Raw genomic sequence first — 21,735 nt, forward strand, 5'->3', positions numbered from 1 at the left:
ATTATGTATGTATACATATATAGAGAAATCTTAGAAAAATAATTTTTACTTTGCAGTAAATATATTGTAGGTAGATGTCGCTACAATTTCTAATTCATGTAAACTTGTTAAGTAATAACCAACCGTGGTAGTAAAAATTACGATACGGTAGAAGTTGGGGTACGGGAATAAGTTACGTCTTCTTGGGAGATTTTTTATTGTAGAGAAAATGGCGTCTCTCGCAAGAGTCCGTCTTTTAATGAGAAATACCGGTACATTTAGAAATTCAATCAGACAAACGTGCTTACGAAGTGCCATTACACAACTTCAATTAAATGAACGATTTTTTCACTGTAATAGACAAAATATCATCACCCATGTACCGCAGGTAAACACTGCCTTTTTCCATGGTTTTCATAAATTCCTTCTGGTCATTTCTACATTGTACTTCAATTTGAACATTATATAATCAAAATAACCTGAATTTTAAGAAATCAGTGAATATAAATGTATTCAGAGTATAAGATTCGGAATATTTCATTGGTTTAGTATGTATGTTATGTTTTAACTAGATTGAATATCCGTAAAGTAATAGAGTCAGTAAAATTCAATCTTACGACACCAAAATTTAGATTTTCTTTCATTAATATTATCATGTTCGAGAAATATAGAGTTGTCATGTTATATACTCAAAATCAATACTTCTCCTATTCATCTATAATGTCTATTAAAAGCTTTGTAATATATATAATAGAATTATTATAATTATATTAGTTATATATATGTTCTATTTATTTTATGACACGTGAATAATATATGATGATATTGTATATATAGGTAAACATACAATCTGTACGTCTGTACAGTGCAACACCTAAAACTAAGGAACTTGAAGATCGTGTTTTAAATGTGGTCAAAGCTTTTGATAAAATAACTGATGAAAAGGTTGTACAATTATATATTTCTTTTTACATATTATTATTTTACAGGGCACACGAGTCAAGCAGGTGCGTCAGTACAGTCATGCTGCACCATTATCGCTTGATCTTATTCGCCAGCGTGTACTATTAGTACTCAATCTCTATGATAAAGTTGATCCTCAGAAGGTATCTATTCACAAGATAATATAACATTAAAAGATACTTGTGAAAGTATTGTGCAAATGATAAAATTTACCAATCTCTGTTGAAAATTTAATTTTTATAAGTTTATTAATCATATTTTATATAAATTGTAATATTTAATAGCATTATCATTCATTTTCTATATCTGTTGGAACACCTTGATATAGATAGCTTCTCAGAAAAAAGAAATTATTAATTAATACCTCGCTTGAATCGTAGTGTCTTTGTAATAAATTTATACATATATATATATATATATATACATATATGCATAAATTCAATTGTTTACCAATTTTTGAAGCATATTATAATTAGAAAATTAACTTTGTGCAGTTATCTTTGGACTCTCATTTTATCGACGATCTTGGTTTGGACTCCTTAGATCACATAGAAATTATAATGGCCATGGAAGATGAATTTTGCTTTGAAATACCAGATATGGATGCAGAGAAACTTTTACGACCTAGGGATATAGTACGTTACGTTGCCGATAGGGAGGATGTTTACGAATAAATATTCACATAATATAAGTTATCTCATTAGACAAGTTTTTTTATTTTTAAAATCATTATATTAGAAAGTAAAAGTTAGATTTTACTTATTCTGTATATAATATAAATATAATAAAAATAAAATGAATCACTAGATTGAATTTTAAATTATATTGCCTTGTATTTATTCTAATTTAATATCAAATAAAAAAGTATACGTCTATTGCATATTTTTATTTCATATATAAACATCTAAGTATACATTATTTTTAAATGGAGAACCATGTGCCACCTAGTTGTAGTGGCAGTGATATGGTGTCGCTACTCTCTACTAGGCCGACATTACGACACTCAGATCTTTTTTTTATTTGATTCAATCGAACGTGCACGCTAATCGAGTGCAACAATTGGAAAAATGAAGATGGCGGACGGATGTGTATTCTTCAGAAGAAATAGACCCGGAACTACAGCAAAGGTTAATAAAAATGTTAACTTTCATGAGAATTTATTGTTTTCATGTCTTGTAGGCTATCGTTCAATGATGGTTCGGTTATGTACAGCGTATTTACAGAAATATCCAAACGTGCCTTTGACATATCTTTGGAAAATCAATGAACGCTCTATAAAGAAATTATTGTTTACAAACTAATAATTTATTATATTTCGTTTACATTGTTTTAAATTTTCAGTAGCGTACTAATCGTGTCTAAATGCTAATACGCCCATAGTTATATATTTGTAGAAATACATTTTACTGATAAAGATATAGATTTTGATAGATAATATTTAGTACAATATTTACTGCTTTTTAACAATTAAGTAATTATTATAATAGATTGTACACGTAATAAGCGAGCCATGTAAGTGACACTGGTTGCTCATTTCTTATTAAACATTCGTAATTTAAGAACCTTCTTTGTTTAGAACTTTTGTAGGTGGCCTGATGAACCCTTTGAAGAAATGGACAGCACGTTGGCAGTGCAACAATATATTCAACAGATGATTAGAAGAGATCCATCTAATGTCGATCTAATATTGAAAATGCCAGAAGCACAAGATGAAGCAGTATGGAAATACGAACATTTAAGACAGTTTTGTATGGAACTCAATGGTTTAACAGTAAGACTGCAAGCAGAATGCCATCCAGAAGCTTGTACTCAAATGACAGCTACTGAACAGTGGATATTTCTGTGTGCTGCACATAAAACACCTAAAGAATGTCCAGCTATTGATTATACACGACATACACTCGATGGTGCAGCTTGTTTGCTTAACAGTAATAAGTATTTTCCTAGCAGGTATATAAAAATAATATCAAAGGATTATTATAGATAATTAGAATATATAAATATTTTTTATCTATCTCTCTATTTCTTTATGTTTTACTTCAGAGTAAGTATCAAAGAATCTTCAGTAGCAAAACTTGGATCTGTTAGCCGAAGAGTTTACAGAATCTTCTCTCATGCATATTATCATCATAGAACAATATTTGATGAATTTGAGAATGAGACTTTTTTATGCCGCAGGTAGAATGATTAATCGTAAAAGCATAGATAGAAGTATCAGTATTTTATTAATTCATTTATTTTGATCATTGATCTTTTTTCTTTTAGGTTTACAGCATTTGTGACAAAGTATAATTTGATGTCAAAAGAAAGTTTAATAGTACCAATTATGGAAGAAGAAGGAACAACAGAAAGTGAAGCGTAGAACTTGAATGTTTATTTATATTGTCCAAAATTGATTTGTCAAATTTAACGAAATCATTGGTAATATTGATATATCGCTGAAATATCTCTTGTAGTTCTAATTATTACAAGAGTATTGAAATTTTTTGCAATCTGTCTAGAAATATATCATTAGAATTTCTTGTTATTAATTGAATTAAGATTCATTTTAATACAGTCTTTGCTAGCAGGAATTTATTGTATAAAGTAACTTTTCTTGCTTAAAAATTATATTTATAGTATTCACTTATCATCGAATGTGTAAAGTGTGGAAGGTATAGTTGAAGTTATGATCCAGCCATTACTAAGTCTTTGTATAAAGATGAATTTATTTTAAACAAATGTATTATACCTTCTACATAATACATTAAATTAAAATAATTCTGTACTAATGAATTTTACATGAGTTTACATTTTTAATGTAACAAAATAATTTTAAATATTTTTGGAAACATAATTTTACCAAATGGCATTTCATGAAATAATATAACAAGAAATTCAAGAAAATTTAGAATAAAATTATTCAATCTTTTACATAGCATATCTTTATATATTTTGTACCTTCTTTTTTGTATAAAAATATTTAATTTTATTGACGCTATATATAAATTTAGATTTCTCTTTTGTAAGTAGCCTTATTACGATGTGTTTGACTAATTCGAAATCTAACATTAAATATCGATATTTTTTTGTTACTTCATTGAGTCATCATAAAAAAATGGATATATTTACTGTAGCAAACGTTATCAATATAACGTAACTATAATCATCGTGCAGTAACCAAATGAAGCAAACATTTATATGCATTATTAGTAATGATAGTAAATGTGTAGTGTTCTTATTTATAACATATTTATCTTATGTGGGATTGAACTTAAAATGTTGACTTTCTTCTCCTGTTATCGGTATAACTCTTAATATCGCATAGTCCGTTTAAAAACGTTATATTTTTATTGTCTGTAAAGTATTAAACATAAGAAGGATGATACGGATCTGTTATATTATCAAGGAACACACGTTTTTAAAAATGAGACTAGAGAATACAAGTGAATATTATTTTTTAGTTTGTTTTATAATCATTTATCTATATTAATTGACATTAATTTTTTACCGATTAATAATTCTGCCAATGAGAAAGTTGAAAGTGTTCTCTAGTTTTCTCGGTAAGAAAAACAATATCAGTGCTGGGAGATTATCCATACTACTGCCGAATACTTAAGCTCCATAATAAGTAGTTTATAGTAGTAATTGACATAATATGAAAATGAAAAAAAGAATTAAGAATACTTTGGAATTTATTGGTTTATTAATGTATCAATCGTGATTAATTCAAACAATGTTTTTTGTAAGCTTATACGAATTTGATACTAAGAATATATTACTAAAAAAAAAAAAAAAACAAATGCAAAAATGTACTCTCTTCCAGTTTCACCAACGGTGAGAAACATAATCATCATGAAAGAATTTTTTAGTAATTTCATTTACTGTTGGTGAAATGTGATGTTTGCTAATCGTCTATTGCGAATAACTTTTTCTAAAACCAAAAGACAAAAGATCTTATAATTAAATTTCTGTAGAAGGCACTGTAATTTTCATAGTATATGTTATAAGACCGCAATGTGCATGCATGCTATTGTAATACTGTATATATAATTTGTAAATAAGAAATCTAATAACGATAAGATCAGTTAATAGAGATTGGAATAAGAGAAATGCACCGAAGGCGCGTGATTATTTCTGTAATAAACATGCATGTACTGACAAGGAATAAACTTTTTACTTAATAAGAACCATTGTATCGCTCTTTCATGTGCATAACAAATATGATAGAATTAAAATTCTTACAAATATACAAAGTTTCGAAGAAAATGTGATTTTTTATTTAAAATTTACAATTTTTGTCTCTGATTCTATACAAGGTATTTCAAATTGAATTTTATATACAATACAATTTAATTTCTCTCGCTTGTATTATCGACCATCGTTTGCTCTTTTCCTACTTTTTTTTGGTGGTGTTCCTGTTTGCCCTTTCGTTTGCTCTTTCTTTGGCCTTTTTTGACCAGTCCTCAATCCCATAGCTGCGAATTCCCCAGCATCCACGCGGGTCACATTACTACCTGCTTCCTGTTTCTTACCTTTGCACTCGTTTTTCATTTCTTGGTCATTTAAGAATTCTCCATTATCATCAGGCGCCTGGTAGCTATAAATTAACGTCAGGAACATGATATAACAATATAGTTATAAAATTATACAAAATAAATATTTACCCAGGCACTGATGTATCTTTTACTTCTTTTGCAAGCAAAATAAATATTTCCGGGACGTGATAAATTTGTACATTTTCGGCGGTTTCATTCTCCTTTCTTTTTTTCGACTCCTTCGACCTTTAATAATACATATACCTCAATTAAGAAACAAACAGAGAGTATTATTTCTTTCCGTGTTATACAACTTACTGTATAAAACGTATTTTAGTGATCTGATGAAGGTTTTTTTCTTTCGTTTTGAAAATTTCCGCACAGGAAATAGCTTTGCCAACAGCTTTCCCTACCGCATTCCAAACAACGTTGTTATAATTTGAGAATTCCTTCAACGCGTAATCGAGAACATTTCTAATTTTCGAGCCACTTCTTACCTGAAAAAATTCCCATTAAACAACATGCTGTGAAAATACTGGCACTGTTAATCTTTTATGAACTTTCATTTCGACATTTACTTGCATTAGAAGAAATTTTTCTGGTAAATCTGGTATAGGAATTCCCGAATCTGTTGGCTCAGGTTCCACATTTTTCATCCCTTTTTTTTTATTCAATTTTGGTCGGACCATCTGCAAGAAAATCAATCAGTTACTGAATGAAGATTTATTGAGATTTTTACGATCTATTAAGATTTCGAAAAAATATTTCTGCTGATTTTCGTAATCTTAAAGAGAATCATTACGAGGGTAGAATCATGAAAGAGCGGAGGAGACCACGTCTCTCTGCCAGTAGGTCATGAGTCCGCAGGCATCGGTTCTTCGGCGTGCCATTCTTGGAACCATTCATGGAACTTGGAATGACCGAGTACAGTCTTGCACATAAATCTTTCTCGGTTTCATCCTATCTTATCTTCTCTTCTCTCATACAGGAATGTTTAAATATCTACAATTCCTTCGAGTTGCTAATCTTGAACTTGACTTACATCAGATTCGATTATATTTTATATAATAAATAAAAACTAACTTATTTCCATTAAAGGTGTAATCAGTTCAATGTACATTTATTCTTATTCTTATTAAGACAAAATCAATCGGTGAACAGTAAATTTCGCTTTCTTCAGTTACTTGTAATTCAACGCCAGTCTAAACGATATGTCGCGTTTCAAGTGGAAAATAACCATCATTGGTCAGACACGCCGCTCCAAAGCCATACCGATACCTTGACTCTGTTAAAAACAATTTAATCCTTTCAAGATACACTTTTTTAACGAATGAACGCGACACCACAATAGCGTAGATTATAATACACTCAAGTTTGAAAAAGTACAAGCTAATTATAATTTCTTAAGTGACGTATTGAATTACAACGTTTTGTTGCTTAGTGATATAATAATTTATATTCCTACAGATCTCAGTTTTATCAGAAAACTTATAACAGCTCAGTTGTCTTAAAAGATAAATTCCATTTCTACGATATAGAAAATAAACAAAGACCCATAGAAGAAATCTTGCATTAACGAATATCATATTCGTTCGTATTCAATCCTCTGTCATTCGAAAATGAAATTTCATAGATCCAACGATCGAGACAATTTGACGATCGTCGTTTAATATCGATCCTCCTTAGCACGAAACTGAGACATCCTTCGAAAGACGAACAAAGAATCTATTTACAAAATAAATAACATCAATACTTAACTATAACAACTCTTAACCATTCAAAAATCGAGACTTTATATATTCGACAACCAATATACGATTCGACGATCATCAATTAATATCAATCTTCCTCAGAATGAAACTGGGACGTTTCTTGAAAGTTGGCGTTCAGTGTAATTTCTGGAATTCCGAGGCGAACTTGGAAAAAGCATCGGCGGTCTGAGGGATCCCCTATGGAAACTCCATCAATATTTTCCAATCAGCATTCGATTGCACGGTACATCCCTACCCCTCTGGCTTGTTCGTAGTCGGGGGCAAATACGGAGGGTATAAGGGGGTCGCAGTGTAGGCGTATATGGTGGTGGTATGCGGCATAGTCGGCATAGCGCCGCGACTCCCCGACGCCATATTGCATTATTAAGCACCCCTATCAGTTTCTCACCCCTGCATTCCAGCATTATGAACGTTTTTATCCCTAAAGGGCGTCGTTTTGCCTATGTGAAACGAAACGGGTGCTTCCACTCGTGGATACTAATTCGCTTCCTACGTTATTTCATCAAGATCCTTGATCCTCGAAAAACCTCTGTGATCGTTCCTTCGCGCGTCGACTTCTTCATCTATGGAAATTATACCGGTACACGTATCCGGAAGAATTTGTTGGACAGATACTGACACTTCTTCCGATCGATTTCGATAAAAGATTTAGGCGCGCAGCGCTTTCGATGTACGTCTAGTTCAGTGTTCGTTACGTCACAAATCATTATTTGTCCTATATCGGATACAGAAACTGTTACGTTAGGCTCGTGCACGTCGATGGCGGCAGATAGATAGTCGAGAACATCGCGTTTGCGTCGTTGAATTACGATTTCTATGTTAGTGTGAGACTTTGTAAAGAAGGAAAGTAACTTGTTAAAAGGAACTAATGGTAAACAGAATTTCCAGCGTTTGATCGTTCAATGTATAACGAGGAAATGTGTTTCATCGATGTCGGTGAACTAGTTAGAAGCATTGTTTCTTAGCCATCGAGTGTTTCTCGCTATTCGATCCGATATGTTTTGTTCGAGCAACGAAGGAAACTAATTTCGACGCGACGGCAGATCTGACGAGATTCTTGATGTATCAGGGGATTCTCTAAACGAGAGAACGAAAGGTCAAGGAGTTCCCACCACTTTTGGTGCAGCTGCATCGCTACGACTTTTAAAGGGAGAGGGGACGAGATATTCTGCGTCTGACACCTTTTTAACCATACCTACGCGCTCTTTTCCCACCGTAATAAACCATCGCGCGCTCAGAAGCCTTGCTTCCAATTTATTCGAGTGGCCAACTCTTCTATGGAGAAGACGCTCAACGATTTCATCGCCAATGAACGGCGCAAGCCGTTTTCAGAAGTTTTCCTCCAATACTCCGGAGGAGAACTACGCTCCCTCGAACGATTGTATGAACATTTCCGAGTCAATCGACCTGCAGAATGAAGTTTCCCCGCGCGAAGACCTTCCTATTCCCTATTTCATCGTATGACCTATTACGAAATCAAACAACCATCCAACGATGCCTTCTTAAACAACGTTCTTAAACTTCGTTCGTTAGAACTCGTTGTTTTATTAAGAAACCGTGCTCCTCTCATTGATAATACACGTAACGATAAACTACGTAATCAGTGAGTGTCACAGATGCGACGGTAAATTGTAAAGTCTACCATTGTATCACTTTCTGCAATCGTCTATGGAACATCGTCAAGTTCATTATCGTTCAAGGACACCTCTTAGACGCTTACTCCTTTTATCGCAGCCTATCAGAAGCACGTGTCACCCTTCGTAAAATTCCGCCCAATTTAACGATCTATATGATCAAAATTATATTCCCCGTTAGAGAAGTAAAAACGAATTTTCAAAGAATCCGCGATTTTGATTAGACGCAGCCGTTAAAGTTTCGTGACAAAGAGCAAGCATGAGGTTACTGATTGAACGAAGGGGTGTCGGTACCCTTACGTGTCTATTTCAATCTTCCCTTTAACGGAAATTGCGTTCCTAGCCATACATAGATCCACCCATTTCTCCCGCTCGTCCTTTCGAGGATCCGCTAAGAAGATCGCACGGAAGGACGCGTTTGCGCAGGAATTGAAGAATCCTCGCTCCCTGGATCCTCGATATATCCGCGGTGGTAGGCGAAAGTGCGGATTGTTCGGTCGTGGCTCATTCAACGTACACCGGTTGGACCTTACGATCTTCGTCGTCGTCGCTAGCAACAGGTAGGACGGTCTTCCGCGTGGAGACTACGAATTTTCGTTCGAGTTCTTCCGATCGTGACAAAAAGTGAAATTACAAAATATATCCAAGCATCTTTTCGCATCGTATAACGAGATACTGCGGTAATTTTTCTTACGTTTTTAAGAAACCGAGAGTGTCTGTGTCGAGGGTTGATCCTTCGAGCGAATACAATTCTGGATTCATCAATGTTCTCACGAATTAGTTGTCTTTATCCGACGTGTTGTTCCAGTGAAACTAAGAAAGTTTCTGTAATATCTTTATCGTATCGTTTATCCTTTTGTCGACGACCGACGCATATATGCGTTCAGTGCGAACCATCAACGTAGCCGGCAAATCCATATATTATACGTTCGACGAGAACGAATGTCAAAGACGAAACACAAAAGTTTGCGCTTTTGATGAGCAAAATATTAAAATTTTCCTTTCGCAAATGGATAGAAAGATTGTAATTTTGAAGTCGCTGGAAATAAGAGTGTCTATGTAATTTTACGTTTACCAATTTCTTTAATTTCATTGACGAATTCATCGTGTCGCATTTAGTGACAGATACAGAGTGGAAAAGGCTTCGTCCTTATCGAGCTTGTGACAGATACTATTACCGTATTAACTAGAAAGTAGTAAAAGCAAATTCGTGATAACTGTGATGGTAAACGAAATCACGTTCTATCCGAAGGTTTTCAAGGGCCAACCAAACAGATCATCATGGACATTCAGGAGTTTCGCATGCGTGGCAAGGAGATGGTGGAGTACATTTGCGAATTCATGAGTAATATTCACAACCGGAGAGTAACACCGGACGTTGGCCCCGGATATTTGAGACCCCTTCTACCATCGGAAGCACCGCGGGAACCCGAACCTTGGGAGGACATCATGAGGGACGTCGAATCGAAGATCATGCCCGGAGTAAGTGAAAAGGGGAATCACTTTTCATTCTCCGTGACTTTGATAATGTCTACGAGTGACGAAAGAATTTTAAGATTTTGAGAATGAAAAGAGAAAGGAACAACGTGTAAATTTTCGATAAAAAGAGGAAAATATTTATAGATAACTCACTGGCAACATCCACGGTTTCACGCGTACTTTCCAGCTGGAAATTCCTTTCCATCGATTCTTGGCGATATGTTGGCGGATGCAATAGGTTGCATTGGGTTTTCATGGGTGAGTTCAATATTTTCTTTTCTTCCTTTAGAGAAAATACTTTACATCCGCGTTACGTATGTAACATCTCTGTTATATGTTACGAATATAAAATTTCCGAGGATGCCGAAGTCGCATCCATACACGAAATTCAATTTTCTCGCGAAGATCAGGGTACGAACATGGATTAGAAAGACTTGACGGATCGCTCGAGTCTGTTTGTTCGTTCATCTCTGTATTTCGACGTTTTATTTGTTCTAGGCGGCCAGTCCAGCCTGCACGGAGCTCGAGACGATAGTCTGTGACTGGTTCGGTAATTCAATATTATTCCATTAAATATCAATCGAATTTATATGAAGTATTATAGAACGAATATCATCGGGTATACTAAATTGCAGGCAAAGCTATTGGTCTACCGACGGACTTTCTTTATTTTAGCCCTGGTAGCAAAGGAGGTGGTGTGATACAAGTAAATTGATATTTTGCGAGAATCAAACACTTTCTGTTGGATTAATTAAATAACGTAATCGTTATATATAAATCGTAGGCAATGAGATAACAGTTAAACGAATTTTAGGGCTCAGCTTCGGAGTGTGTTTTGGTGTGTATGCTGGCAGCAAGAGCTCAAGCTATTGGTAGATTAAAAGAGTTACCTGCTCACGCACATTTGGACGAAACTGCTCTTTTAGGAAAATTAATGGCTTATTGTAGTCGCGAAAGTCACAGCTGTGTCGAAAAGGACGCGATGATCTGCTTCGTAAAATTAAGGATTTTGGAGCCCGACGACAAGAGCGTTCTTCGTGGTGAAACTTTGCGTCAGGTAGAATTTTTCTTTCGGATTATATTTATATTTAATACGTTCGCTACCACAGAGAATTAGCGATTGAATTGCATTAGAAAATTCTCGTAATATTCACTCGCACGTATCGTTGTGAGTTTTAGCAAGTTATAGACGCGAAAGTGATATAGCAAACGTGTTGATTTTGACTGAAAGTTTCTTCTTCGTCATCGTGCGATTTTCTTCAGGCAATCGAAGCTGATACAGCCGAAGGATACATCCCCTTCTTCGTTTCTACTACTTTAGGCACGACTGCTTGTTGTTCCTTCGATAATCTCAGAGAAATCGGTCCAGTTTGTAAAAAATATCCAGGCGTAAGAATATTTACGATTTTCAAGCTACATTATCGCGTATATTCAGCCCCAAAATTTGTATTACGGCTGTCGATAGGTATGGTTACACGTGGATGCGGCTTACGCAGGCAACTCGTTCATTTGTCCGGAACTAAAGTACCTGATGGCTGGTATTGAATACGCAGATTCTTTCAACACCAACACGAACAAATTCCTATTAACGAACTTCGATTGTTCCTGTCTCTGGGTTCGTGATAGATTCAAGCTGACTGGCGCGCTCGTCGTCGATCCTCTTTACCTGCAGCATACTCACGCGGATACAGCCATCGATTATAGGTACTATCGATTTCATCGACGTTGTTTATTTCATTAAAAAAACAAGCATCGTTTGTTCATTCAACATCCGTTATTTTTAATTTCTTGTTTCCCCAGACACTGGAGCATACCACTGAGCCGACGATTTCGCTCCTTGAAGCTGTGGTTCGTGATGAGAAGCTACGGGATATCCGGTTTGCAGGCCTACATTCGAAATCACGTTCAATTGGCGAAAAGATTCGAGGCGTTGGTGAGGAAGGATTCGAGATTCGAGCTCTGTAACGAAGTTGTGGTGAGCGACTCGCGAAGACAATACGAAGACAGCAGTGGCTTAAAGGCTTGGAGTCAAGGTTTATCGCGTTACCAAGTTTTATTGTATTAAATGGTTTTCAGTTGGGCCTGGTTTGTTTCCGAGCAAAAGGCACCGACAAACTAAATCAGAAGCTTCTCAGTGCTATCAATGATTCTGGAAAGCTGCATATGGTGCCAGCCAGAGTGAATCAACGCTTCACGATTCGTTTCGCACTTGCTGCGCCGAATGCCACCGCTTCTGACGTTGGTTAGCAATATCTTGCTTGATAATACCATTCTTATACGTTTCTTTTACTCAATTTTTACTCTATTACTCAATTCTTATTTTTATATCGTAGACATAGCGTGGAGCATAATCACGGATTATCTAGCTGAGTTGTTAGAGTCCAAGGTGAGCGAAATCTCTCCAATTGGAATTTCGTTTCGCTCTTCGAATGTTCTTGCGTATTACGTGTATCTTTATTTTATCTTCAATTGCAGGATGTCATGGACGAGTTGACACAGAGGAAAATGCTCGAGGAAAAGAAGAGAGCCACTTTGGAGCAAAGAAGGTCCTTCTTCGTCCGCATGGTGTCTGATCCTGCGATTCAGCCTGGTTTTACGAAGACGCCAAACAGGACAGGGGGAAAACTCGATACTCAAGCGACTATCGGTGGTATCGGTTCGAATCCTACGAACAGCGCAACGTAAGATTTTGCTGTATCCTTAAAATAGATTACAGAGATTTAACAAAATCACTGATTTAGTATGTCTGACGGTAGACGTTCGTGGATATCGTGGCCACTGGCGTATTTGATGAAGGACGCCGCCGATACTAGCGAACTATCTCTTAGGCACGTTGGAAAATATTCTGCAAATTTCTATTTTATCTTCTCTTCTTCTCTTTAAAAATAATATTTCACATCTTTCTTCTTTCTTATAACGAGATTGAAACTTTGCATTCACATCGAATATTCGAAATTATCCTTACATCGTGTTTTCTTATTAATCGAAAGAAATAATTTTAGATTTCGTCATCTGGATACCATGGTACGGCTGAAAGCAAGCGGTACCGGAAGCCGTCGCGGAAGTAGCAACGGATGCAGTCCGGATCCATCGCCATCCGCTTCGCCGTCCCGTGGAAGATCGCCAAATGGCAGAGCGTAAAACCTTGCCCGATCCTTCATCGTTTTCTTTTTCTCTAAAGTTTCGGAAGTTTCTCCAGATACATTGACAGGAATGAAACTTAAATAAAGAAGCAACAACGATTCTCGCAATCGAATCACGTACGGATACTGCCGACGGAATCGTCGATTAAAAAGAAACGGTGCAAGATTCTCAAACAAGAAAATTCCCTTAAAATTGCTCAGCAACAGTCGACGAATGAAAATATGGTCGAAATTGATCGACCACCCTGTTTGATCGTGGCATCGTTTTTCGTCGCCTGTTTAGTCAACCCCTCGGGACTGTGTGCAGTAGTTGCAAAGTTTCGCGTTCACGGCTCGACCGAAGGAAGCGGCTCGATAGATATAAGTACATCATCTTTACTTGCTTATCGATCTGTTTATATAAGTGTGCTCTCTTTGGATCGCGACAGAATCGTGTACCACGTGAAACACGCTACGTATGTAACATATTATTCTATCCAATATACATTACATATATGATATATAAAGCGTGCTCTATATAGTAAAATGGATTTCCTCAAGTACAGAAACCATGGTATTTCCAATTATTCACCACATCATCTGCGATCGTAATTGTTTTCTGTCGTTATAGAGATGTCTGTGAATTGGCCCGGACATGGAGTTAGGAAGGGGCAGGGGGGAGGGTGGAATAAAAAACATGAAACGGAAACTCGTGTCGCGGGAATATCGAAAAAAGGTCATAAAAAGCTATTCGTTACACGATCGAAAAGGTTGGGGTCACGAGAGTGAACGATGTACCTGGACCGTTTGCTTGGTTATCGTTCTCTCTCTTCTAAGTATTCAGTGACATTTATATTCGATTTCGTTTCGATTCCATTTTCGTAGAACTCATTTGCGAAAACGGGATCTCGTTATAAAAACGAAAACGTCGCACGTGGCTCAGGCGTCACCCGCCGAAAGATGCTACGTCAAGCGAAAACGTAAATTGGTTCACTGGAGAAGGGGAAACTGTCGATAATGTCGATCATTGGCAAAATATTGGTAATTATATTGGTAATATCCCTTACGTAGGCTGTTGCATATTAACAGAGATCAAAGGATAGTCTCCAATGTCGAAAAATAAACGAGCGTAACTTATTGTAAGAAAAACCTATCACGAGAATACTTCTACCTTTTTTTTTTTTTTCTTTAGTAAAAGATTCAACACCTACAAATTCTAACTAACTAAATAATTCGATAATAAATAGAAGAAAATATGAAAACGACGATTCAACGATAGATCGAATATACTTCTTTCCCTCCTTATGGAAATTACATTTAATTGTTTTAAACTATGAATTCAATTTACTTCGATCTCCTCGGAAAGCTAACTTTCTAATTGTTTGGGGTATAGCGGTTTTTTGATCGGCAACTTGCCCGAAGCTAACGCGAGTCAAATGGACAATGGCCGGCGGAAAAAAAGGGATCAGTGGTGGAATTAATTAATTCGAACTGGATGGCAATCGTATCGACACCCTCGATCGAGAATCCAATTCGAAAACGTCGGTCGCGAGCAGACCATGCGTGAAGGTAGTGGCGAGAGAGAAAATGGTGTTCGCCATGTGTCTGCTTGTATGTGTTACAAAGATTGAGCGGTGACCTGTCACCGCTTCTACGGGGTGTTGTAAATGTAGGTGAAGAGTAAACGTCTATTTATAAACGGGGGAGGAGGGGGCGAGTTTACTCCCCGTGCATCATCGACAACACGCTGGCTTATTCAAGCAGCGACCCCCTCGATACATCACCATTGATGTCGACCACCCTTCTTACGAATTTTCGTTCAGATTTTTGGCATCGATCCGCGACCACTATCTGCGCGGGTGGCAATCGATTTTCTAATCGTCGAATTAACTCTCTTCGAACGATCGGTACGAAACATGCCAGAAATTTCAATTATCGTTGTTCCCTTTTCCGAGAAAATAATTAAAACAGTAATGGAGATATTTTCAGATGAAATAATTTTTAGTGAAATCTTTTAGCTATAAATTGCAAAAAAGCATTAAAATTTGAGGTGATAAGGTGTCGATTAATTCACACCGGAATATACCTAACTACGTAGTTTATTAGAATATACCCGATGCGTACACTAGTCGTACAATATACTTGCTGACTCGTTTCGCGGTCGCTAATAGATCGGCGCAAAGAAGTATCGGTTAATTGTCGCTGCTCGTGTCTCTCGGTAACTAAAAATCCGTCGCTACCCTGTCCGCTATATTTATATCCGCCGGAGTTGACGATAGGCGTTGGGATTTGAATTTCGAGGATGTTCTCGAAACGTCCCAATGGGCGCCGAGTTCGCGACCTTGTTTACAATTGTTGGCTTTTTGGGTAACTGACTCACGAGCCTATGGTCACGGCAAAAACGACGGATTTGGCCTAATGATCGGAACCGCCTAAGGTCGATAGATCTATAATTAGCTCGTGTTTGAGTAAACACGGTTTCTTGTGTAGTGGATTTGCTGGACAAAAACCATAATGACTTTTGTCGACAAGTACCGCTACAAATTTAGTACAAAAAAAAAGAAAAAATGTTCGAGCGAGAAAATTGACAATTCTTTCAAAATCGTATCACTTTTTTTTTTTTTATAAAGAAGATGTAAGTGTACCGGTGTAGGCATTTGAGGGAAAGAATGAATTATCACGTTACACGTGGGAGGGAAAAAGCGCTGCTAAATTGGTTGAGTGGAAGTATGACGAATTTTATGGGTTGAAGAGAAATTTCGAAGGGGTGTGATCCCTTTTTTCGAACAGGCATTTACGTAAGAAGCGTTACAGTAGGCGCCAGTGTCGTAATCCAGAATGAAGCAGGTAAGTTAATATTTTTCACGATAGATGAAGCTCCGCCTTAATTTTATCTGCGTGAGACAGGGATGTACGAAGAGGAGGCGCGCATAAAACTGACCGGCGCTATGCCAGGTGCCACCAGTCTCGGTTGCAACGCGGGACAAACCTGTTACGCGTTTCTTTCCAAGTGGGATCATGTTCTGAAACAACTGAAACGACCATTTTCAAATTCCTTCTCCAAGAGAGACGCATTGAAACGTTCGAGTGATATATCTTTAAAGTGGATCGGATTTTCTATCTGCTAATCAAAAAGAAAAAGTGAGTGAAAAATGCTTCGATATTTCGAAAAATCGAAATCGTAAAGTAGTTCGAGAAATAAAACGCAACGGACTGTTTTGGAATCTTTTGAAAAAAGGAAAGTAAAAGCAACAAAGAGAAGTAACGTAAAGAAAAGAGAACACGTAAAGAAGATATTTAATCCCAGGTATTTCTTTGCTTGCGAATGACGTTTATTTCGTCTGTAATCCCGATAAATGGCGGTGAAAAATGTCACGATCACGTACACACGCTTTAGCCGAGAACGTGCTTAATCAAACATGAGTTTCATTGGCACGCACTAGCCCGTCTCTCCTTCGAATTACATTCCAGCCGGCAATTATCATGAACATCGATGAGTTTCAAGTACGTGGCAAGGAGATGATCGAGTATATTTGCGAGTATCTCCGCACCTTGGAGGGAAAGAGGGTGACGGCGAACGTGGATCCAGGGTATCTAAGACCCCTACTTCCAAAAGAAGCTCCAGCGAAAGGGGAATCATGGGATGCCATAATGAGGGACGTCGACAGCAAAATAATGCCCGGGGTGAGTGTCAACTATGGGCTCGATTATCGATCCCCCTTCGTTGATTCCGACCTCTTTCGATGTTAATAATATTCACGAATACTAAAAAAATAGGAGAAACCTGGTCGATCATAAAATAACACTTTTCATTATCGTTAGATCATCCTATTTCCAATATTTCTTTGCCAATTTAATGTTTCTGTGTTGCGCAGTTTTTAAATTCATACCTCGACATTGAAAAATTCGTATAAAATTTTTTTCTACAAATCTTTACGTCCAATACAAACGTTGATTACTGAGAAAACACGGATGGTTTACAGATCACACACTGGCAGCATCCACGTTTTCACGCGTACTTTCCAGCGGGTAATTCGTTCCCTTCGATCCTCGGGGACATGCTGTCGGACGCAATCGGGTGCATAGGTTTCTCTTGGGCGGCGAGCCCGGCCTGCACGGAACTGGAAACGATCGTACTCGACTGGTACGCAAAAGCGATAGACCTACCACCGGAGTTCCTAGCTGAACACAAAAGCTCGAAAGGTGGTGGAGTGATACAAGGGTCAGCCTCCGAGTGTATTCTGGTCACCATGCTTGCAGCACGTACCCAAGCGATTCGAACCTTGAAGGAGCAAGACCCGAACACCGAGGACTCGGCCTTTCTGCCACGGTTGGTCGCCTATTGTTCCACAGAAGCTCATTCCTGCGTCGAAAAGGCAGCGATGATCAGTTTGGTGAAGCTTCGAGTTCTAGAACCAGACGAAAAAGGTTCCTTGCGAGGTAAGCGATTGGAATCTGCGATCCGCGAAGACGTGGCAAACGGTTTGGTTCCGTTTTATGTCTCCACCACTCTTGGCACTACCGGATCCTGTGCGTTCGATAATTTAGTCGAAATCGGACCAGTGTGCAAACTGTATCCTAACATGTGGCTCCACGTGGACGGTGCTTACGCTGGAAACGCGTTCATTTGCCCGGAAATGAGGCCGTTGATGACGGGTATCGAGCACGCAGACTCGTTCAACACGAATCCCAACAAGTGGTTGCTCGTTAATTTCGACTGTTCCTGCCTTTGGGTACGGGATCGAGTGAAGCTGACGTCGGCGCTCGTCGTCGATCCATTGTACCTTCAGCACGCTAGATCCGGAGAATCTATCGATTATCGTCACTGGGGAATTCCTTTGAGCAGACGATTCAGAGCGTTGAAATTGTGGTTCGTAATGAGATCGTACGGAATTACAGGATTGCAGAAGTACATAAGGAACCATATCAGGCTGGCGAGACGGTTCGAGACTCTGATGAGAAGGGACAAAAGATTCGAGATCACTAACGATGTGAGAGTTGGTCTGGTCTGCTTCAGACTGAAGGAGAGCGATGAGATCAATCAGGAATTGTTGGCGAATATTAACGCATCCGGCAGACTTCATATGATCCCAGCTAGAGTCATGGGAAAGTATATCTTGAGATTCTGCGTGATCAAGGAAAATGCTACCGACGATGATATCGATTATGCCGTGGACGTGATCGAAGAACACGCGACGGAGGTGATGCTCGCTCATTACGAAGGAACAGAAGACGAATTTAGGGCGAAGGGACCAAAGAGTCCCGCTGCATTGGACAAAAAGCTGGTACGAAAGTTCAGCTTCACCAGGAGCGTGACGAGGGACGTTTACAAAAGATCCATTTCGAAATCGAGTCTCCACGACGGTGCTACGCCCATCATGGTCGTCGATGATAACTCGCAGGTCGATACCATTGAGGAAGACGTGTTCTGCAACAGCAGGTAGACCACACCTCAGCTCACGGTGCCTAAGAGGAGGGACCAACTGCTATCGTTGCCGTGAGCTGCTGACGATGATGATCGGTGTAATGTTTTTTCAGGTCGTGACGATCCCGATGATGATATCCAGATGATTCTTGAATTATGTGATAGGAATGCCTCTCGAAACCGGCCGGTCTTGTTTGGAATATCACAACTCCGTTCATCATATCGTTGTTTTTTAGGGAACGAGCAAATCTTGCGATCGAGATAAGTTTCCTTCGAATTACGATAAACTGGAAATTTCGTCCGATAGAAACGATTCTGAAGGTATTTATCGAGAGTGATCGATGAAGAAAGTCTGCAGGGTGTTCTCGATTTAGTGCATTTCACACTGGTCATCGTTTGGGACATTGATATATTTTATTTACTGAAGTTTACTGGAAATCATTTTTCGATATGTTGGTAAATCGTTTGGGAATTTGCCTTTCTACGCACGATTTTATGCAACGTAAGTGCAACTGGAATTTATTTTCATATTTATTCCGCAACCAACCAAAGCAAGAGATTACGTGCTGACAAGAATAATTGTTCGAATAAACTGTACTAGTTTTGCAATTGAGGAACGATATAATAAACGTGCCCGATAAAATAGAAGAGAAATAATTGTTCGTAGTATAAGCAATTTATCGATTCGTGTAACAATTCAGAGCATATTAAAAAGGAAAAAAATGAATACGTAGCTAGGCAGAAGTAAGACTCACTGTTAAGTACATCGATTGTCTCTTAGGCTATTAATAGATATAATATTAAATTATTCCATGAACGAATTATGTACGAATAAAGGATAGTTTTCGATTAGATTACTGTAAATTAGATACGAAATGAAGACCTAAACATTTACGGTTGGAATTTTGTCAGTCGACGCTGATCATAGTGTTAGATCATACACACATTACACGTGTTTACTTTGGGTGTTTTACTTCTGAGAAGATCGATTCGAGTTGTAAGTCGCATTGATATTTCAAACGTGTTTGAATAAAAATCCAATCCAATACAATGTAGATTATATTAATGACTATTTATTTCGTATGTAAGTTTAACGGAATAAAATTGAAATTCGTAAAACGATAACTATTTTTTATTCTTATTGTATCAAGAATTTTTAATCACGGCTTTAGTTCCTCGAAGTTATCAATCCGTCGATCAAGATGCAACTTATTAACTTTTAAGTACAATTAAGCAGGTCTTGATAGGCAATCTCTATTAGTAGGAAATCATAAGATACCTGAAGGCAATGTAAGATGCAGGCAGCTCCGAAGTAAATTATTACAATCATAATTACCAATTTAGGCTATATTTATAAGTTATTGAAATATATTTACTAAAAATTATTTAAATATTAAAATGGGAAAAGGTATATGATTATAAAATAGTACCCTTATTCTGAAGAAATATGTCAAACTTTTTTATAGCATATCTTACATTTAAAAGTATAAAATATAATTAGTTAGCTATTACATTTGTCCACATTGAGATATCGTCACAGGAATTTTTGGTTTGTTGTTTGGCCCTGTAGGAACATTCTCTACTTTCCTCATAACTAGAAGTCCATCGATAACTCTTCCAAAAACAACGTGTTTACCATCCAAGAAATTACATTTGGCGCAAGTGATAAAAAATTGACAACCATTAGTGTCTTTGCCACTGTTGGCCATGGATAACAATCCAGGTGAGTCATGTTTTAATGTAAAATTTTCATCAGGAAATGTTCCACCACCGTAGATGCTTATGACTCCAGTACCATCGCCATTTACAAAATCACCGCCTTGGATCATGAAGTCTTTAATGACTCTATGAAATATGGCACCTTTAAAACCTAAAGATACACCGTCTTTTCTGTACTCTCCGGTGCAAAATTGTCGAAAATTTTCCGACGTTTTTGGACAAACATCTTCGAAAAGCTCAAAAATCATTCGTCCGATTTCTGTAGTGCCTACAGATACGTCGAAAAATACCACTGGATTATTCGGATTTCGTAGCTGAGCTTGAATTTGATTCCAAGTTGGCATATTTGTATATTTTGATTAAAAACTTCAAAAAGTTTTCTTGCTATATTCTACTATACTATTATGTTTCAATTAAAATAATGTTGCGGCAACATAACCTCTTCACCTTATGAACACACTTCTTGTTTTAATGTTTGAGATTGAAAAATTTGATATCAGTGTTTTTTTTTTCTACTTCAATCTAATAGGGCTTAACTAAATTTGTTTTTATGCAATTAGAGTACGCTTCTTTTTTATGAACTCTTTTACCTTACGTTTGAAGCACAAGACACAAACACATTAGAAATGCTTCGTCGAACTGATTACAAACGCGGGAGAAATATATTAATGCCAAATATAGGTTAGAATTTAATGTTAAACAAAATTTAAACGAACATTAGAGAGTATAACGATATATGTCGAAATTAATTATATTTATAGATATATAATAAAAAAATCCTTTTATAAAGAATACTATCATACTTTGTAACAAATAAAAATAGGTGTATGTGTGTATTTTCTTATTTTTAAAAAATATTAATACTTACTCTTTTGTCGGCTGCTTTTCTGCGGATTTAGTAAAGACTTATCGAAATCACTTAACACGTTACAAAATGATACAAAATGTAATTATGAATTATAACTGTTTCTGTACACTGTAACTGTATAATACGCACTTGTATTTTGGCCCAACAATAACACGTGGTGAGTTTCATTCCTAACTTCATATTGGCAAAACGCGCGGTAATACAAATGCGATGGGTGAAGGATAAATTTACACGATGCGGTATTAAAAAGAAAAATG

At 37.1% G+C, this 21,735-nt stretch overlaps 6 protein-coding genes across 10 annotated transcripts; 4 read left to right on the forward strand and 2 right to left on the reverse strand.

The window, feature by feature from the left end:
- The first annotated feature begins 87 nt into the window (after positions 1-87).
- On the forward strand, positions 88-1,765 carry LOC105667138 (acyl carrier protein, mitochondrial). 2 transcript variants are annotated; one of them, XM_012320665.3, is made up of 3 exons: positions 88-367; positions 817-924; positions 1,437-1,765. In XM_012320665.3, exons 1-3 carry the CDS (start codon positions 209-211, stop codon positions 1,614-1,616), a joined length of 447 nt encoding a protein of 148 aa, XP_012176055.1. In that variant the 5' UTR covers positions 88-208; the 3' UTR covers positions 1,617-1,765. The 2 variants fall into 2 exon arrangements, with proteins under 2 accessions (XP_012176055.1, XP_012176054.1); XM_012320664.3 differs by lacking the exon at positions 817-924 and adding an exon at positions 969-1,085.
- A 146-nt stretch (positions 1,766-1,911) lies between these two features.
- On the forward strand, positions 1,912-5,111 carry LOC100645365 (MOB kinase activator-like 4). The gene is made up of 4 exons (XM_003394182.4): positions 1,912-2,069; positions 2,519-2,892; positions 2,986-3,120; positions 3,208-5,111. Exons 1-4 carry the CDS (start codon positions 2,010-2,012, stop codon positions 3,302-3,304), a joined length of 666 nt encoding a protein of 221 aa, XP_003394230.3. The 5' UTR covers positions 1,912-2,009; the 3' UTR covers positions 3,305-5,111.
- Positions 5,112-5,178: 67 nt separating this feature from the next.
- On the reverse strand, positions 5,179-21,664 carry LOC100645482 (ribonuclease P protein subunit p25-like protein). Of its 2 annotated transcripts, none has more exons than XM_003394183.4 (5): positions 21,479-21,664; positions 6,038-6,148; positions 5,778-5,956; positions 5,589-5,705; positions 5,179-5,521 (listed from the first exon to the last, which is right to left on the reverse strand). In XM_003394183.4, exons 2-5 carry the CDS (start codon positions 6,146-6,148, stop codon positions 5,293-5,295), a joined length of 636 nt encoding a protein of 211 aa, XP_003394231.2. In that variant the 5' UTR covers positions 21,479-21,664; the 3' UTR covers positions 5,179-5,292. The 2 variants fall into 2 exon arrangements, with proteins under 2 accessions (XP_003394231.2, XP_048260324.1); XM_048404367.1 differs by lacking the exon at positions 21,479-21,664 and adding an exon at positions 21,201-21,336.
- LOC100644997 (aromatic-L-amino-acid decarboxylase) lies at positions 9,225-14,035 on the forward strand. 2 transcript variants are annotated; one of them, XM_048404365.1, is made up of 14 exons: positions 9,225-9,425; positions 10,118-10,347; positions 10,489-10,602; positions 10,843-10,894; positions 10,980-11,050; positions 11,159-11,401; positions 11,608-11,733; positions 11,810-12,048; positions 12,145-12,319; positions 12,421-12,586; positions 12,678-12,730; positions 12,820-13,025; positions 13,086-13,172; positions 13,347-14,035. In XM_048404365.1, exons 2-14 carry the CDS (start codon positions 10,147-10,149, stop codon positions 13,483-13,485), a joined length of 1,872 nt encoding a protein of 623 aa, XP_048260322.1. In that variant the 5' UTR covers positions 9,225-9,425; positions 10,118-10,146; the 3' UTR covers positions 13,486-14,035. The 2 variants fall into 2 exon arrangements, with proteins under 2 accessions (XP_048260322.1, XP_048260323.1); XM_048404366.1 differs by having other exon boundaries at positions 13,101-13,172.
- LOC100645237 (tyrosine decarboxylase) lies at positions 15,139-20,016 on the forward strand. Of its 2 annotated transcripts, none has more exons than XM_012320662.3 (4): positions 15,139-16,773; positions 16,938-17,150; positions 17,450-18,906; positions 19,005-20,016. In XM_012320662.3, exons 2-4 carry the CDS (start codon positions 16,950-16,952, stop codon positions 19,009-19,011), a joined length of 1,665 nt encoding a protein of 554 aa, XP_012176052.1. In that variant the 5' UTR covers positions 15,139-16,773; positions 16,938-16,949; the 3' UTR covers positions 19,012-20,016. The 2 variants fall into 2 exon arrangements, with proteins under 2 accessions (XP_012176052.1, XP_012176053.1); XM_012320663.3 differs by having other exon boundaries at positions 15,139-16,607.
- Positions 20,327-21,247, reverse strand: LOC100645587 (peptidyl-prolyl cis-trans isomerase H). The gene has a single exon (XM_003394184.4). It carries the CDS (start codon positions 20,952-20,954, stop codon positions 20,400-20,402), a length of 555 nt encoding a protein of 184 aa, XP_003394232.1. The 5' UTR covers positions 20,955-21,247; the 3' UTR covers positions 20,327-20,399.
- Positions 21,665-21,735: the final 71 nt, after the last annotated feature.

The sequence above is a fragment of the Bombus terrestris genome, chromosome 3 (genome assembly GCF_910591885.1).
Source record: "Bombus terrestris chromosome 3, iyBomTerr1.2, whole genome shotgun sequence".
Classification (NCBI taxonomy): Eukaryota; Metazoa; Arthropoda; class Insecta; order Hymenoptera; family Apidae; genus Bombus; species Bombus terrestris.

Bases quoted from the DNA above. Each gene is read 5' to 3' on its own strand.
- LOC105667138 (XM_012320664.3), top strand. From the start codon at position 209: ATGGCGTCTCTCGCAAGAGTCCGTCTTTTAATGAGAAATACCGGTACA. The intron at 368-968 runs GTAAACACTGCC...ATTATTTTACAG, and splicing joins TCATCACCCATGTACCGCAG to GGCACACGAGTCAAGCAGGT. The intron at 1,086-1,436 runs GTATCTATTCAC...AACTTTGTGCAG, and splicing joins ATAAAGTTGATCCTCAGAAG to TTATCTTTGGACTCTCATTT.
- LOC100645365 (XM_003394182.4), top strand. From the start codon at position 2,010: ATGAAGATGGCGGACGGATGTGTATTCTTCAGAAGAAATAGACCCGGA. The intron at 2,070-2,518 runs GTTAATAAAAAT...TTCTTTGTTTAG, and splicing joins GACCCGGAACTACAGCAAAG to AACTTTTGTAGGTGGCCTGA. The intron at 2,893-2,985 runs GTATATAAAAAT...GTTTTACTTCAG, and splicing joins AATAAGTATTTTCCTAGCAG to AGTAAGTATCAAAGAATCTT.
- LOC100645482 (XM_003394183.4), bottom strand. From the start codon at position 6,148: ATGGTCCGACCAAAATTGAATAAAAAAAAAGGGATGAAAAATGTGGAA. The intron at 5,957-6,037 runs GTAAATGTCGAA...GAATTTTTTCAG, and splicing joins AAAAATTTCTTCTAATGCAA to GTAAGAAGTGGCTCGAAAAT. The intron at 5,522-5,588 runs GTAAATATTTAT...GTTAATTTATAG, and splicing joins AAAGATACATCAGTGCCTGG to CTACCAGGCGCCTGATGATA.
- LOC100644997 (XM_048404365.1), top strand. From the start codon at position 10,147: ATGGACATTCAGGAGTTTCGCATGCGTGGCAAGGAGATGGTGGAGTAC. The intron at 13,026-13,085 runs GTAAGATTTTGC...TCACTGATTTAG, and splicing joins AATCCTACGAACAGCGCAAC to TATGTCTGACGGTAGACGTT. The intron at 13,173-13,346 runs GCACGTTGGAAA...AAATAATTTTAG, and splicing joins ACTAGCGAACTATCTCTTAG to ATTTCGTCATCTGGATACCA.
- LOC100645237 (XM_012320662.3), top strand. From the start codon at position 16,950: ATGAACATCGATGAGTTTCAAGTACGTGGCAAGGAGATGATCGAGTAT. The intron at 17,151-17,449 runs GTGAGTGTCAAC...GATGGTTTACAG, and splicing joins ACAGCAAAATAATGCCCGGG to ATCACACACTGGCAGCATCC.
- LOC100645587 (XM_003394184.4), bottom strand. From the start codon at position 20,954: ATGCCAACTTGGAATCAAATTCAAGCTCAGCTACGAAATCCGAATAAT.